Raw genomic sequence first — 19,080 nt, forward strand, 5'->3', positions numbered from 1 at the left:
ATGGCAATACACCCAAAGCGCTTCACAATCATGAGGGGGGTCTCTCCACACCACCACCAGTGTGCAGCATCCACTTGGATGATGCGACGGCTGCAACAGGACAACCGCGCCAGTGCGCTCACCACACACCAGCTATTGGTGGAGTGGAGGGACAGTGATAGAGCCAATTCGGTGGAAGGGGATGATTGGGAGGCCATGATCGTAAGGGCCGATAGAGGGACTTTGGCCAGGACACCGGGGTTACACCCCTGCTCTTTCACGAGAAGTGCCTTGGGATTTTTAATGACCACAGAGAGTCAGGACCTCGGTTTAACGTCTCATCCGAAAGACAGCGCCCACTGACAGTTTAGTGTCCCCTTCACTTTTACTGGGGCATTAAGACTCACACAGACCACAGGTTGAGCGCCCCCTGCTGGCCTCACTAACACCACTTCCAACAGCAACCTAGTGTTCCCTAGTGTTCTCCCATCCAGGTACTGACCAGGCTCAGCCCTGCTTAGCTTCAGTGAGTAACCGGTCTTGGGCTGCAGGGTGACATGGTGACATGCAGGGTAACCTGCGGTTACAAGAACAGAGAATCTATAGCTGCATTACCCTGGATTTGAACGCATTATCTTTGCGTATCTTATGCTAGTCTGGTTCTCTCACCGTTTCACTTAATCACTTGCAGCCTCAACTCTACAATGTGGGGTTTTATACTAATTTGCATAATTGTTTCTTTGCTGAAGCTGTTCCAGAGCAATACATAACAATTACCACTAGGTGTCACTGTAGAGATGAGTTTCAAAACGTTTTTGAGCTTCGACACATTTGGTTAGACTGTTTCAGTGTTTCATAAAGGCTTGCTTTGCCCACCACCACAGACAAAGAGGTTGTTGCAGGCAGCAAAAAGCAAAAACAAATAAACACTGCAAGGATCAAAAGACACAGCAAGGCTAGACAGGAATAACGCTTCGCAATGTTACAGCTGAACAAGACTCAGCCATGTATCAGAAAATGTGAGGTGAATATATATAGTCCAACTTATCAGTCTTCATGAGCTACAGCTGTGTGCAAGTAGTAAGGGGTGATCAAGAACTGGTGTTTGTGTGTGTGTGTGTGTGTGAGGTGTCTGATGGGAAATGTAGTGCTGTTCAGTGGCAGAATTGTTTTTTGAGTGATAGAGAATGTTTTGCAGCAATCTGCAAGGGCTACATGGTGTTTGTGACAGCATCCTTGTTGTCATTGCTGTCTCAGGCCACATGATGGAACAAGCTACTCCAACAAATGAGCAGTCTCGACAATGTCATAATTGTGTGATTGCAAAATTAAACAAAGCTAAAAAATTAAAAGCTTAGTATTTACATTCAAACATTGTCTTAAACATTTAAATCTAGATAAAAAAAAAACAAAATGGGTATCTGTGTTATTTTTAACATAAATCTGTTTGACACATTTGTTTACCTTTTTTAGACTGTTATGTTTAAAGCACTTTTTATTATATTTTATATTATATTATAAAAAATGTTATAGCTAGGGCTGTCCTCTTTCTGTCCTATCACTCCCTCATTCTGTACTCATCCTCCATGCTTTCTCCCCTCTTCAAGGTCACATCTTCCTTTTCCCTTGCTTGGGGCTGTCTGTTGTACTCTCTGTTTTTAGTTCTGATGGAAAAGCACACTGCCGGTCGCTGCCAGAGCCTGAGCCTGCATTACCTGCCTATTGGCTGCGGATGACATAATGGCTCAGTGCGCTGAACGGTCTGGTTCCTTCCGGAGATCACCTCAGCAAACTGGGCCATTAAGCACTTTTAACACAGCGCCCTTACTAATACAGCCAAGGACATGCAAGAGCCGCATTGAAACACGGCTTGTGTGACGTTTCTCAAAAAACAATGGTTGACAGAGAAGGAGCCATTATTGCTGTGATTCAGCATTACTGCCAAGGACATCCGCTATGCCAGCTCACAAATTTGTACAAATTCAAACAGAGCAGCAAGATATGGATGTGCAATGTTGCAATACATACAATATGTCCTGTGTAAGCTAGTGATGGATTATTCTGAAAGTCATTTCGTTCCATTCGATTGAAATGTTCTTATTTGAAAAAATATTTATTTAAATACAATAATTATGTTAAGTATTGAGTACATGTCTATATGATCCAGGGTGATTATAGTCAACTAAAATGGTAAATCTATACCAATTACAAATTTTGAAAAAAAGAGATGCAGATTAAAAAGCTAGTTTAGCTTTGGTTCGCAATAAATAATTTGATAAAATTTTGTTTAAAATGTAAAATCACCTTTATAGACACATAAAACAATACTAATGACAGTGACAAAAATGATAAAAAAATGTATTGAAAACAATAATAGATTCAAGTGATTAAAAAACATACAATAGTTACTCAATTACATTTCTGAATTAAAAATAGCAAATATAGTGATGCATAACGTTTTACCTTGGAAACTATACATTTTGAACACTAGTGAACATTAATGTACATATAATGCATTTATCTTTTCTTTTTTTATGTTTTTCAAAACTATTTGCACCTTTTTGAACCAAACAAATCGTCTGAACAACTGGCACAAGCTTTTTGTGTTCGAAAACTTTTTTTAATGTTTCATGTTCACACCACTGACATTTGAGGCCCTGTAATAAGGCGCAAAACGTCTATGGCCCGATTTATTGCTTTTTTCAGACCACCAACCCTAATTTTCTCATTTTCTGCCACGTTGTTTAAATAGCAAATCTATTTGCGCCGCTTTGTGGACTCGTGGGTGTTCCGGTATAAAAAGGAGGTGTGACCAATTTAACAGTGGTCTGAAGTCTAGCGCACAATGCGTTAGTTATGTGCCTATGCAGGTCCAAAACGCTAACACATGGCTTAATACACACAGGATGTGTAGCAATACACAAATATCTTTACATATGAAAAAAAAAAAGGATTAAAATGTTACAAAAATTACAGTTTTCTATATAAATATAAAAATCACTACCTCTCTTGAGGGCCTTTTTTTCAGTTTTTATATGACAATTTGCATTTGAAAATGTCATTGTTTTTAGCAGTATTATTTATTATATGCATATCTATATTTGTTTTAATAAAAATAAGTTTAGATTTGTCCACCTGTCAGGTTTTGGTGCCGTATACATCACCATATCAGGCATAAAAACAGGACGTTTTTTGACCACGCTTCTTTATTATTGTTCATTTATTTGTTGAAATTAGAACTGAATTTAGAAGTTTTAAAAACTGCTGAACAAACGAAATTAAATATGTAGGCTAATCGATGTCTTTAGTGAAGTGTGTACAACACTGTTTCCTTATCCAGTAAAGTAAAGAGTAAAAGTAAAATAAAAAGAAAGTGAAAAGGCTGAAACACACACATAACTCATTAAGAGAATAAGCACAACCGTGTAAGATCATGCACCCATGCACAAAGCGTATTGTTCCATCCTTAAAATAGCAAAAGTGGATTCAGACACGTCCTTAATACTATTGCGCCATGTGCTTTAGACTTTGCGCCTAGAGCGTTAAAATAGAGCCCTAGAAGTACACTCTTTTAGGAATTCCGAAAACAAACCACAAGGTGAGAGAAATTAAAGTAAAATGTCATGAATTCTTTACATCACCAGTTGCCAGGAGATTTAAAACAGCTCAATCAAATGCTATTAAAGAGTCTTTTAGTCACATTTAATCAAAGTGTCAAAGTAGATCCAAAGCAGCACTAAAGTGTCTGTTGTCACCAATATTTCAAAGCATTTGTCTCATTTAGTGTCTAAAAGAGACAAACCACAGGCTCAAATTAGTCTCTTGGTGGGTGAGCTAATTTCTACTGTACTCCAACCTTTCCGCACACACAGCAAAGGAACAATTAGAGCATGAGCCAAACACATCCTTAACCAAGGGCCAAACACTAACTGATGTATTCATATGAACTATTGCACTTGCCAGAATAGTGGTTTCCATTCTTTTCATTTACTGCTTTATACATTCTGTCCGATGCTTCCTTAAAGAAGTGGTCAATAGAAAGTCTCATTGAGCTCTCAAAAACCTCAGTGATGTACAGTAGCAAGCAAAAAATTCAAGTAAAAAAGGAACACATCTGGATTATTAGATTATAACACATACAGTTTTATGCAAACATTTGGGCACCCCTCTGTGGATGCATAATTATGTTCTCTTTATAAGATTGCAGTGAAAGCTGGATAATATCATGTTTTTCAGACAGAAATACATAGTGTAGCAGTATTGAGATGTGTGAAATTAAAGTAAATCTGAAAAAAGCTTGTGCAAAAGTTTGGGCACCCTCTCTTTTCTGTGGATTTCAAAACCTGTAGTCACTTAATGCTGATTGACTTCAACACAAAATTAATTTGAGTAACTCAGTGAACCCTGACAATCTATTGTCCAACACAGATGCAATCATGAATAAGGATATTTAAGACTGCTGATTGCTAGTTGTGCTTCTCCTTATTGTGAACCTGAAAGTAGCATTATGGGAATCTCAATAAGACTTCCTAATGACCTTAAACTAGGATAATTCATCAACAAGAATGAGGAGAAGGATGCAAAAAGCTATCACAAAGGTTTGATGTCTCTATCTCCACAGCCAGAAATATAGCAAGCAATGGAACACCACAGGAACAGTTCGGGTAAAGGAAAGATAGACCAAGAAAAATATCTAAAAGGCAAAGGTGAAGAATGGTTAGAATAATCAAAGACAAACAACAGACAACCTCTAAAGAGCTCCAGGAACGTCTTGCTGCTAGTAATGTCATTGTTTATCATTCCACAGTCCAGCACACTCTTCACAAAGAACAGTTCAATGGAAGGTGGTGCAGAAGAAGCCATTTCTGCATTTTGGCATCAAGAAGAGTCGTTTGAGCTATGCAAAGGCTCATCTGGACAAGCCTGAATCAATCTGGAAAAATATTCTGTGAACAGATGCCACAATCATAGGCACTTTGGTTGGCACACACATAACTCATTAAGAGAATAAGCACAACCGTGTAAGATCATGCACCCATGCACAAAGCGTATTGTTCCATCCTTAAAATAGCAAAAGTGGATTCGGACACGCCCTTAATACTATTGCGCCATGTGCTTTAGACTTTGCGCCTAGAGTGTTAAAATAGAGCCCTAGAAGTACACTCTTGTAGGAATTCTGAAAACAAACCACAAGGTGAGAGAAATTAAAGTAAAATGTCATGAATTCTTTACATCACCAGTTGCCAGGAGATTTAAAACAGCTCAACCAAATGCTATTAAAGAGTCTTTTAGTCACATTTAATCAAAGTGTCAAAGTAGATCCAAAGCACCACTAAAGTGTCTGTTGTCACCAATATTTCAAAGCATTTGTCTCATTTAGTGTCTAAATGAGACAAACCACAGGCTCAAATTAGTCTCTTGGTGGGTGAGCTAATTGCTACTGTACTCCAACCTTTCTGCACACACAGCAAAGGAACAATCAGGAAAATCAATCTGGAAAAATATTCTGTGGACAGATGCCACAATCATAGGCACTTTGGTTGGCGGCAAAAGAACACAGAATCCCAGAAGAAGAACCTACTCCCTACTGTAAAATATGGTGGAGGGTCCATCATGTGTGACAAGCACAGGTACTGGAAACCTAGTCAGAGTTAAATAATCCACCCAGTATCTGAAGATCAATGTTCAGGAATCAGTCAAGAGGCTGAAGTTAGAGCAGGGTTGGATGTTTCATCAGGACAATGACCCAAAGCACAGTTCCAGATCTACCAATGAATTCATGCTCAGACGTCTAGAATGATCAAGAATGGACATCCCAGTCCACAAACTTGAACATCATCAAAAATCTATGGATTAATTTGAAAAGGGCTGTTCATGCTCAGCACCCATCAAACCTGACTGAACTGGAGACATTTTGCAAGAAAGAATGGCCTTGATTATCTTTTGACTATAAGAAGCAACTACAGGCTGTTATTTCAGCACAAGGTAGCTGTACAAAAGATTGATGTCATTATTCTGTTAGGGTGCCCACATTTTTGCACCTGTCTGTTTTTGTTATGACTTAAATTGCATCGCATCTGCTCATTAAATGTATGTCAGAACTGAAATGTTGCTTTTTCCCTAGAGTATAAAATATATCCAAATGAAATTGCTGATTTGAAAGGCTAGCAGGCTATGGCTTGCAATTCTGAAAATTTTCAGGGGTGCCTAAACTTTTGCATAAGACTGTATTTGCAGGAGCAAATCCCTCTGTGGTTACAATAATGTGATAATGGTACTAAATGCTGCTTTGTTTACTCTTTGCAAGTGCACGTCAGAAGTTTGGTTTGCTTTTGTTGAATGAGAAAAAAGATTACTGCCACCCGCAGATGGAGAACGACACATCATCTTAGCTGCAGATTGTGTGCTCTCAAAGCAGTCAGCTGCAGTCTGTTTGGTGTGTTCACGTGCCAGACGGAAACAGACAGGAGCCAACATGAGGTGACAACAGTTGTTTTTTGTCAGCGCTAGTTGTTTGGTGTCAACTTGATGTGTCTCGGCCTTTAAAGAGCTAATGTGATCCAAAACAATGACACAATTCACAATTTAAAGAAATAAACATCCAAAGCTTGCAGATTGTCACTTTTACTTAACGGATCAAGGATTTATTTACCATTACCTCATACTTCAGTTTGTCATTAAACTTTCTGACCACTCAAACGCGCTATAACAATGGTGTCATAATCAGTTTCTGGAGGACAACCGCCGTGAAGTGTTAAGTTCCAACCGTGCTTCAACGTATTTTCTATCCATATGCTAAGCAATCATGCAGAATTTGCTAATCTGATCAAATATGCACATGACCTTCACATGACCGTTCACTTTATCTGTCCCTGTGCATCGTCTGCTTGCTTCTACTCTCTCTCTCCAATTTCAGTCTGCTCCCTTTTCCACAGCCCTTCTTATCTTTGGCACATGCTTTCATATGGCCAGCCTGACTCATCTTTTTTCCTTAGGCTGGGCTGACAAAATCCATCCACTCAAGCATGACCGTTCAAGAGCGTGTTTGTCAAATATTCAGGAGGTTTGGCCATTTCAGAGCTCGGTGCAATAGCAGGGAGCAGACTCTGTGAGCAAAGAAATTACAGGAGTTCATATAAGGACAGGCGTAACACTCACTGACTGCAGCTCAGAACACTAGACTCTAGATGAACACCAACAGATGGTAAAAATAGGCAACAACATGTTATCGGAAGCTGTTTCAGATGTCCGTGCACTGAATGTTAATGCTTAAAGCTAGCATTTTTGTTATATCTGCCAATGACTAAGGACTAAAGTAAAATTAACGGCTAAAAATGGCTTTATTCACTATGAAACTGTAGCTACATTGTCCTTTACTCAACAAAAATTTTTTTTGATTTGGATTGCAATAAATAGTTACACTCACCGACCACTTTATTAGGTACACCTTACTAGTACCGGGTTTGGCCCCCTTTTGCCTTCAAAACTGCTTTAATCCTTTGTGGCAAAGATTCAACAAGGTACTGGAAATATTCCTCAGAGATTTTGATCCATATTCACATGATAGCATCACACAGTTGCTGCAGATTTGTCTGCTGCACATCCATGATTTGAATCTCCCGTTCCACCACATCCCAAAAGTGCTCTATTGGATTGAGATCTGTGGACTGTGGAGGCCATTTACGTACAGTGAACACATTTTCATGTTCAAGAAACCAGTCTGAGAAGATTCGCGCTTTATGACATGGCACGTTATCTTACTGGAAGATGAAGATGGGTCAGAAGATGGGTATACTGTGGTCATAAAGGGATAGACATGGTTAGCAGCAATACTAAGGTAGGCTGTGGCATTGACACAATGCTTAATTGGTACTAATGGGCCCAAAGTGTGGCAAGACAATAATATTCCCCACAACATTACACCACCACCATCAGCCTGAACCATTGATACAAGGCAGTATGGATGGATCCATGTTTTTATGTTGTAAATGCCAAATTCTGGCTTTACCATCCAAATGTCACAGCAGAAATCGAGACTCATCACACCAGGCAACGTTTTTCCAATCTTCTGTTGTCCAATTTTGGTAAGCCTGTGCGAATTGTAGCCTTAGTTTCCAGTTCTTAGCTGACAGGAGTGGCACCCTATGTGGTTTTCTGCTGCTGTAGCCCATCTGCCTCAATGCTCTTCTGCATACCTCGGTTGTAACAAGTGGTAATTTGAGTTACTGTTGTCTTTTTATCTGCTTAAACCAGTTTGGCCAATCTCCTCTGACCTCTGCTATCAACAAGATATTTGTACCCACAGAACTGCCGCTCACTGGATATTTTCTCTTTTTTTAGGCCATTCTCTGTAAACCTTAAAGATGGTTGTACATGAAAATCCCAGTGGATCAGCAGTTTCTGAAATACTCAGACCAGCCTGTCTGGCCTATCAACCATGCAACGTTCAAAATCACTTAAATCACCTTTCCTTCCCATTCTGATGCTCGGTTTGAACTGCAGCAGATCATCTTGACCATGTCAACATGCATAATTGCATTGAGCTGCTGCCATGTGATTGGCTAATTAAAAATTTGCGTTAATGATCAGTTACCTAAAAAAAGTGGCCAGTGAGTGTATAATAATAATAATTTAGCTTTTTCATTTACATTTAGAATTTAATAAATAAACAAATGCTAGCACCCTGCAAAGCATTTAATAATAAAAATTAATAAGATAATATTATTTTAGACAATAATAGTAAAATTGATGGTTGTTGTCTTTCTTTCAAAAGTTAAACCAGAGCTTTTATGTTGGCAACAAACCACAGATAAGATGTTTTACTTATGTGTGGTGATAAGCGAGTGTTTACGCCCTGTGTGAAACCACTTATGAAGCACTGTTTGTATGAAAATGCAAAAATTGCAACCAAGGACGATGGTTTCCATTTTTACTGACAGCCAAGTCTTATTAAAAGCCAACGGTAGCTGTGAAGTCCCACTTTATGCCTTTTATTATCGCTTATTAAAATAAATGTGCAATGCATTCAGAGGTCACTTATCAAACACTGCCATAGAAAATACAGCTACATTCATTTTGAGGGCATAAATATCCCACAGAGATGACAAAAGGCCATTCTAACTAAATCTGATTGAGCATAATGATGATAATGGCCATGTTAAGTGTACTATCGAGATATAACAGTTACACAGGAGATCACAACTGTGTCAGAACAGACATTAACAAGCCCCAGTGTTAAGAAATAGATGACTGCTATGACTAGAAGCAGTTTTACTGCAGTTCCTACCTAAATATCGAACACATTCTCTGGCTTATTGTCCACTGGATCTTTCTTGGTCTTAAAGGTCAACTTACTGTAATGTCAGTACCATTAAATAATGCAATAAAGGACATAGCGTAATCGTGTTTGGCTTGTTTGTAGGTTGACAACAGTTATGAGTGCACAGGTAATTTTGTGGGAATTTTTTCGATTTGAAATGAATTTGCTTGGTATACCTGAGTCATTCTGGGCAGTTTCACATGCTGCTATCTGTCTGAGTGATAATAACATCTATGGTGTAGCAAACGCTGTGTGGTGATACAGTACAGCATACAATATCATGTCATGAGGAAATTTCTTATTTCTATCCTTTTGAATAATGTAGGAAAAATACACAAAAATGTGCCATCCACCACAAACCAAAGTTATGCATGTTTGTCACTCTTTTAGATAAAAAAAAAAAAAACAAATTTAAACATTAGTTAAACATAACACTAGTAAACAGATTATGCAGTTTGAAATTAAGGTATTTATTATTAAAGAAAAAGAAAATACAAAACTACATAGCCCTGTGTGAAAAAGTGTTTGACCCCTAAACCTAATAACTGGTTGGGCCATCCTTAGCAGCAATAACTGCAACCAAGTGTTTTCACTAACTTGGGATTTGTCTGTTATAGCGCTGTTCAGGACTTTTGGCCTACTCATCTTTGCAGAATTGTTGTAATTCAGTCAAAAAGTCATCAAGATGTTTTTTGCCAAACTGAGAAGCCTTTATGTTATTTTTGTCCTGAAGTTGTTTTTATCTTGGGTGAAACACTTGCAAATGTAAACACTTGCTATGGTGAAGCCATGAAAACTATCTTTGGCTGAGGCTAGTGTGGCCTGCAGTTCTTTGGATGATGTTATTGGGTCTTTTAAGACCTCTTGGATGAGTTGCATCGATACACTCTTGGGGTTATTTTGGTAGGCTGGCCACTACTGGTTAGGTTCTTTACTGTTCCATGTTTTTGAAACTAATGGCTTTTACTGTGGTTTGCTGCAGGCCCAACGATTTAGAAATGGCTTTTGTAACCTTATTTTAAACTGGTAGATCTTTTTTAGAAAGTAGTTTTCTTTCTCTCTCTCTTTTTGGAACTTCGGCATGATTCTGTGGCAAACACTTTTTCACACTGGGTTATGTAGTTTTGGGTTTGGTTTATTTCCCTTAATAATAAAAACATTAATTCAAACTGCATGATGTGTTTATTTGTTTTATTTTTAACAAAACAATAATTTGTTTCATGATCCGAAACAATAAAATGCAAAAACAAAACAAAAAAAAGAAAAAAAATTAGTAAGGGGGCAAACACTTTATCACACCACTGTGCATATATTATATCAGCAGAATATCTCAAATGCATTTCACCCTTATGCCCTTAGCTTATTCTTAAAATAAAAACTCTAAATATGCAGTCAGAAAGAAAAATTATCAAAAAAAATTAGATAAAAGTGTTAACGTCACTAAAAATAACATTTCTAACACTTTTTAGTGAAATATAAACTGCTGCAAAAACAAAATAAAACTGATGCTGCAGAATGTGTTCATTAAATCCCTTTTTTAAATGAGGTGAATCTACAAAAAAAGATTACTATTTCACTCATCGCTTATTTAACATATTGTGATAAAACAGCTTTGAAACAGGACATAAAAATACTAATTAGAAAGAGTTTGTAATTAAGTATAGTCTAAGACAGATCATCTGCCATAACTAAAAAGCATTAACCCTCATTGCAGATATGAGGTTGTTTCGACGTAATAAACAAGACCTAAAGCTTTATAGACTTTTACAATAAAAATAAACTGAAAAGTTAATATTAATGTTGAGTGATTTGTGAAATGTTGATGAGGGAAAGCATGATGGATTTGATCACAAGGTCATCATGGGACATAAACACACGTCACATGTGAGTGTATGAAAACCATGAGGGTGAAGTTGATGAATAAGCACACATGGGGGAAACAAGCAATCTTTTTATTTAAAATACACAGAAGTTTTCACTGAGGATAAAACACTGAAAACTAAATTAGAAAAATAAAACATGTTATATTTTCAATTCAAGGTCTAAATGACCTCTATTCTATTGTGACTACATGTTATACACTTTGAAAAACACAATCTACCAAGTAAACACTAAAGGATCGTCTGTGGTAATAACGCAAAGTAAAGGTACCTGCTCCTTTTCTTATTTTTGTCGAGCTGGTTAATCCCTCTTTCTTCCTTTTCAGAGGGAGAATGACTGGAAACCACTTCTCTGGGATGTCTTTCGGGATAGTCATGTTGTCCCACTGTCGTTTCATTTACATAGCTCTGCGCGAACAGAAGTCGGCGGAGCGGCGGAAAGGCGCGCGCGCGGCAGCTGCAGAATGAAAGACTTCAAATGACCGACGCAGCGGTAAAACCAACTTCACTCCTTCTCACCCTTCTGATCTGCCGCAGAGTCGTTGAGGTCATTCAGGGTAAACCAGATTTCATAAAACAGTTTTTGATAGAGCACATTTTGAATAAGGTACGGCTGTTATAGCACCTTCAGTTGAACTTGAGAAACTTTCTTCCAGACGTCACTGCGTGTTTGTTTTTCAATTCTGACAAACCAATATAGTTTGAATCTCATAAACACGCAAATAATAATTGACATATAACTAAATCCTCAGAAATATCGATTTCTGACAGGACTGACTACGATTATGTTAGGCACTGTCACCAGACACTGTCAAAACACTGAGAGGCGCCACTACGACGTTGTTTTTATATGACATAATCAGAAAGTCTTTCTATTGGCTGATGAGATGGCCAATAGAAACTGAGTGATGAGGTTGCCAGGGCGACTTACACTGCAGAGATGTGAAAGATGGATGGCTTTGAGGACACGAGAAGCCCATACTGGCTCCTCTGGCACTGAAATGTCCATACGGTAATGAGATTTTGAGCCAAAATGGCTCCTGATAAATAGGCAGTTTCATAAGTTAGGGCAAGGAGGGGGTAAGAAATGGTGGCACTGCGGAAGACATCTGGATTAGTCAGGTGTTGGTGCACGTGCTACATCTGTTACAGAGTCTCAGAACATGTGCAGAGAGCGAGAGAGAGAAAGAGGGAAAGAGAGAGAGAGAGAGAGAGAGATAGAGAGAGAGAGACAGAGAGAGAAGTCTCGTGCCAAGGAGAGAAAACTCTTCACTGCTAAACAAAATGCTTCAGCATATATGCACTCACGTGTATGTGTTTAACTTTGGTGTTGTGCTAGTGAACGCACAAGCATAAGATTCAGGCTTTAGAATGGTATAACACCAACAGTTATTAAAACAACAATATTTTAAAAATAATTTAATACAAATTTAATTGAAACAAAAACATCTAAAATTGTATTTTAAAGTGATTATTTTTTTCCAATTTTTTTTTACAAATCAAAAAAAGAAAGATATAAAATTATAGCTAAAACAAACAATTCTCTCTGATAAAATGCCAAAACAAAAAGGTAAGATTTCAACCTAGATTTATAAACATACAGAGTTGAAATAGATCTAATTCAAAGGGGCAGAGCACTCGACAATGTAGGACCAGCTACTGCGAAAGTACGGTCACCTCTGCATTTCATCCTCGACTTAGGGATGCATAATAGTCACTTGTTTGATGACTGAAGAAACCGACCAGGCTGATGTTCAATCAACATGTCTGACAGATAAGAAGAAGCTAAGCCATTTTAAAACCAAGAGAAGAATTTTAAAAGTGACATGATAGTGCACAGTGATAGTGGTCATATTTTTGGTACCGGTTAAAAGCCTTGCAGCAGCATTGTGAACTAACTGTAAACGGGAATGAGTACTCTGACTAATCCCAAACTATAGTGAGTTATATTAGTCCAACCTAGAAGTAATAAAAGCATGGATTATAAACCATTTGTAATGTAATTCAGGGTGACACAGTGGCTCAGTGGTTAGCACTGTCACCTTAGAGCAAGAAGGTCGCTTGTTTAAGTCCTGGCTGGGTCAGTTGGCATTTCAGTGTGAAGTTTGCATGTTTCCTCTGGGTGCTCCGGTTTTCCCCACAATCCAAAGACATGCGCTACAGGTGAATTAAATAAACTAAATTGTCCGCAGTGTATGTGTGTGAATGAGTGTGCATGGATGTTTCTTTGTACTGGGTTGCAGCTGGAAGGGCATCTACTGTGTAAAAACATATGCGGGATAAGTTGGCGGTTCATTCCGCTGTGGCGACCCCTGATAAAACGATGAATAAAGGGACTAAGTCAAAGGAAAATAAATGAATGTGATTCAAATGAAAATATACACTTGTAAAAAGAAGAGTGAAGGCCTCATGACTGTAAGGAATGACTGTACACATTTGCAAATTGCAAATTAGCCATCAACTTAACCAAAGTAAAAATAAAAAAATAATTGTAACACTATAATAAAGAATAATAATTAGACAATCAAAGTGAAAGTGTAGACTCTTTTGAAAATGAATATTAATATGATTTCCCTGGCACATTAAGAATAAAAAGGCTGTATGTGTTTGAAATTCAGAGCACAACATCACAATTAAATTTAATAGTGTGTGTTTTTGTAGAGAGAGTAGCTAATTGTTTACCTGGAGGAGGTCTCTTTCTGAACATTTCCACACCTCTGGAATTTTGCCGCTCCGTCCCATGGGAAAATCTACACCGACAAACACACACACACACACACACACACACACACAGACACACACACACACACACACACACACACACACACAATGAGAGAGTAAGAGAGAGAGAACTACACTGTCAACAGGATCTCAAGGGTAAAGCAGGGGACAAACCAACAGTTTACGCTCACTCAGGAAATTCAACGATATTTAATCCTTGACAACGACTGTATGCAGATCAGTCAGCTAAAACTAAGCCACTGCTAATGAACCTGTTTCCATAATCTCGATGTCAGACTTTAAGCAAATCATTAAGATAGCAGTCAGTTATTTTGATAATTGATGAGGCAACTGTTTGAGGTGGTTAAACAAGATATTTACTCTAAAATGAGCTGGAAAGAGCACTGTTATTAGGACTAATTGATAGAAGCGGTATGGTTATGTCAGTTCCAGAAGCACAATGATGTCTGGGGGTCTGGTTACCAATACATTTCTCTCTGAAGACGCCACATACTGTCTGCTTTCTGTTTCCTTTATCTAATGCACAGGGATTGTAGAGGCAGATAACGGAGTGCTGAAGTGTTTAGACATTTTATGGAATACGAGGCTGATTCTATTTATTGTTTTTTAAAGTGTTATGATAAAAATCAACTTTTGTAAGCTGTTTGGACAGATCTGTGTGTAAATATTGTGTCTACTGTTATATTGGAGTGATAGAAACCCAACAAGTTTTTTTTGCAAAAAATTGTCTGATGTTAAAATAGGACCCAAATTCCAGTGATTTTGAGGCCCAGCTCAACGTAACATAGGAGTGTGGATTTCCCCCGCACACCGAATTGATTGACTGGTGCCATGTTTTTATAATAACATGTATACACAAGTACACAGAACATTATTTTTTCAAATAAACTAAAATTGAAATATCTGTTTCAACTCACTCTGATTTTTATAAGTTTAAAATGTTTTTAAAACAGAACATGTTTGTAATAAAGACAGTAAAATCGCTATGTAATTCTTGACTGCTATAATCACCAAGGCTGCATGGTGTCAGTAAATGCTAATATATGTATATATATATAGATATATGTATATATATATTAAATAGGTGCCCTTTAAACTATGATGAAAATGACACAAATAATACTAATATATAAAATGTGCAATACAAATATTATAAACATTATTTGTTTATCAAACACAGACAATAACATATTTTAAAGATGGATATCAGTATTTGATAAATGTTGTGATACTCAAGTTTTCCTAAAGGGATAGTTCATCAAAAAATAAAATTCAATCATTACTTATTTACCCTCATGTGGTTCGTCATGTTGCGGTGGGCCTCAAAACGGGAAGGATTTGGATCCTATTTTAACATCAGGAAATTAAAAAAAGACTTATTGTCTAATTTAGAGACTTATTTATATTACCCCAAAATAACTGTAGACACACTATACCTACACACAGTTGTGTCCAACAGTTTACAAAAGATGAATTTCATCATAGGTGCCCTTTACAGTCACAAACTATCTGACTTATATGTACAATTTAACATTCTTTCTTTTTACAAAAGGGTTTAGAGTCATTTTAAATGCTGTGAAAATATTTATCCTCAACTCACTATCACATCTCTTAATTTTACATCCCTGTGGTCGAGTAACATGCCGTTTCTCAAGCAACACTGCTGTGATTTGTTTTTTTAGAGCACATTTGGTCTTTATGACTTTCCCTTAAGGAAATTTCCATCATCTTAAACCTACGAAACAACCTCTGCCTCCCCCACTGAATCTCTGCAGTGAATTACTGATATCTTTCTAATATTGACTTTTATATTTCCTTATCCAACAGAGGTCATCATGCAAAGTCATTGGAGAGATATTTTTCTGTCTCTAAGCTGCCCACAGAACATCACTGCCAATGATCTGTTGCTTTGAATACCCACAATAAATATATGATTTCATTTCATGTAGACAATCAAAGCAGTCTGTTCGAGAGCGTGGGAAGAGTTGAGTAGGAGGGGGCCACCTCTGGGTTGAGAACAGAAAAAAGTGAAAACTATTGGCTGCAGCAGGTAAAATAATCACACAAACAGACACACACACACACACACACACACGCAAATAGCAAAACTGAAGATGGTAGAATCCAAAGGTTCAAAAAGAATTAAGAAATTTTATGCATACATTTAGTCGTACAGTACATTTACACAACAATTCTTGGGAACCAAATTTTGGGAATGAAAACTTTGGAAAACAAATTTCCGTTTTTCCAGCCATCAGGGGCAGACTTAACCAATAAGTGAGGTAAACAGCCACTTAGGGCATCGGGAAATTAGTGGGCCCTAAGAAACCTATATTATTATATAGCTTTTTGATAGATTTTCAGTCATATGTTGTAAAATCTGTCTATAACCATTAAGATTTTACGTTATTACTTATTTTTAAAACCGTACTGCACATGCCCGAGGCGTGAACAATTCAGAGACACTGCCAGCCTGCCAGCGATCAGATTAAAGCTGAAGGAGAGGTGGGTGGAGTGTGCACGAGTGAGAATTTTGAGAAAATTTTGAAAAAAAAAAAGTAGAAATAAGACAAACAGTGAAACACAGCAACCTCTAAAATCAGATGATGAGCGCTCTCAGCTTGTTAAGAGAGAGAAAGAGAATGTTTTGGGTAGGGCTGCACAATATATCGTTTTAGCATTGATATCGCAATGTGTGTGTCCGCAATAGTCACATTGCAGTATTTGCAATGTTAAGTTGGGATTGTAGTCGATCAACACAAGAGAATACATGACATTCGTGGTGTCATTTTATAGTATAATCATAACAGAGTGAAAATGTATCATTTGCATGTGTTTTAAAGGCATTGAAAAAAAAAAGTCTAAAGCATTTGGACACAATACCGTAAAACATTTATAACTTTAATGAAGAAAAAATTTACTGAATTATTAATAAAATGAAGACTATACAGTGTTATTTAACCTTACATTATTAAATGTCTGTATCTCAATACTGTTTGACTCTCCTGAAAACCATAAAGCACTGTTTATTTTACTTTTTTTTGCTCTACTGTAATTATTCTTTCAAACAATGTCAGATTTTTCCAATATCGTGCAGCCCTAGTTTTGGGTTTCAATGCTAGGGCTCCATACCTGAAATTGTTTTCACTAATCACTAAGTCTGTTTCACCTCTGTGTAAACTACAAATTTATGTCATCATTTAACTAAATCGGCAGCATTATGTGCATGTATTGCATACTTAGTTTTATTTTTCTCCTAAAGAACAAGAAAGACCATTTACAACTTTAATGTGTCAAGTTCCCAGTGTCATTCCCTCACAGCTATTTTTAGTTGTACACAATACAGTGCTTGCTACTGTAAACATCTATAGCTTTCTACTATAAAAATTTAATATATTATTTGAAACATACCTGTGCAAGTTCAACTGTATATCTGAAAATCTTCTCATTATTTCTCTATATCAGATAATGAAGCTGATGTCTCATGGATTTTCAATTTTTGTTCTATGTTGAAAAGTAAGGCGGAAAAGCATGCACAAAAATAAAAACAAAAATGATGGACATGGAATTTCCAAGCATTTTTTCCAGGAGACCCCTATCTTAACATTCAAAATTTACCCCTTGCCCTTAAAAACCCTATCAGACAAGAAATCCGATCTGTTATTTCATTTTTATCAATGGCAACAACTGTATAAAGATAAAAATAATTACATCTAACTTTGTACATCTTTAGACTTTTTTAGAATGCACAATGTTTATTTTTTGTTTAATAATTTTAATAACTACATAAAAGCTCAATCTAAATTTTGTCATTTATTTCACATTTATTTATTTTGGCTTAGTCCCTGGTTTATCAGGGGTCACCACAGAGGAATAAACCACCCTGAATAAAAATGTAAGTGTAAATATATTTTACAATAGGTGTCAAATATATTAAATTTTTTTTACCAATTCTTTTTTTTTTCTATTGGATCGATCTAATTCTTACTTTAATTACTTAATTCTGGAAGTTAATTATTTCATGTTTTTCAAGTACCTGCAGCTAAACACAATTAATGATTATTAAAATGGAAAAACGAACTGTCAGTAATATATTACCATAATGGTATCTGCTTCGTTTGTACTTACAACCCTCAAATCGCTGATGACTTCTTGTAAGGATTGCGACCCCCACCACTGACTACAGGACCGTAAATGCACAGACTCACAGTGTTGCTTTACCAAATAACATCTCCAGCAACTGGCCTGGCACTATTAGTCATTTTCACTTATCCACATGAATAAATATTGTATCAAAAACTATTAATCCCCCCCCCCCCCCCCCCCCCCCCATTTTTAGAACATGTTTATAAAGTGCTCTAAAATTTAAAACAAGCTAGATGGAATATTTTGCCAATGCAAACAAACACTTGTATAGCTATTGTTATGGGGACTTGCCCTAATTCTGTGTGATTTATTGCTATAATGAATTTTTTGCTATAATTTTTTGGGACATTTGGTCCCTAAAATGTTAGGAATACAAGGTACATACACACACAAACAGAGACAGACAAGCTGGTCAGTACATGTGTGTCAGCCATGATTAGAGTCTACTACCATTTATATGACTGGAGGCTTCTAGACCAGCGGGTCAAAGCCAATGACCCACAACCAACAGACACAAACATGCATAAAAAGGCAAGGACACACACAAAGCTACTTAAGGACAGATCCAGTTAACAGCCTACTTTTTGACACTAAATAGCCCAGATCTGGAAGCCATGTTGCATAAAAACAGTTAGAAGTTCACATCTTTACACTGACAACAGACTGCAGTGGTGTGAAGCAGGTCATTTTACTCAGCATAGTAACCATCGTGCAGCACAGATTCTCTCACATATGTGACATGCATAATGCAAACACAGTCTGCTACAATACACACCAGACTGAATAAAAAGAGATTTGATAGAAAATGAAACACTCTTATTTATAATCATTCAAGCTTGAAGAGTTTTTCAGTTGTGTGATTTCTAATTGATGATAAGCATTTGTGCAGCATATTTTACTTCACCATGCACATGTATTTTCAACTGTACATCTTAATCTACTTTATTTTCCAAATATTCCAGCCTCATTTGCCTGCCATCTGTTTCTTTATCCATCAAAGAGGAAGTCATTGTC

General features: G+C 37.0%; 1 protein-coding gene across 3 annotated transcripts in view; it reads right to left on the minus strand.

Moving 5' to 3' along the window:
- atp8b2 (ATPase phospholipid transporting 8B2) overlaps positions 1-19,080 on the minus strand; it is a 90,148-nt gene that overhangs the window by 69,143 nt on the left and 1,925 nt on the right. For 2 of the 3 annotated variants that reach the window (XM_021466904.2, XM_073925465.1), the window contains exon 1: positions 11,450-11,999. In XM_021466904.2, the coding sequence (XP_021322579.1) occupies positions 11,450-11,576 (127 nt within the window). In that variant the 5' untranslated portion in view covers positions 11,577-11,999. Of the gene's footprint in view, positions 1-11,449; positions 12,000-13,860; positions 13,929-19,080 lie in introns of those variants that run through there. The other variant, XM_021466905.3, reaches the window with a different exon arrangement.

This window comes from Danio rerio, chromosome 16, assembly GCF_049306965.1.
Source record: "Danio rerio strain Tuebingen ecotype United States chromosome 16, GRCz12tu, whole genome shotgun sequence".
Lineage (NCBI taxonomy): Eukaryota > Metazoa > Chordata > Actinopteri > Cypriniformes > Danionidae > Danio > Danio rerio.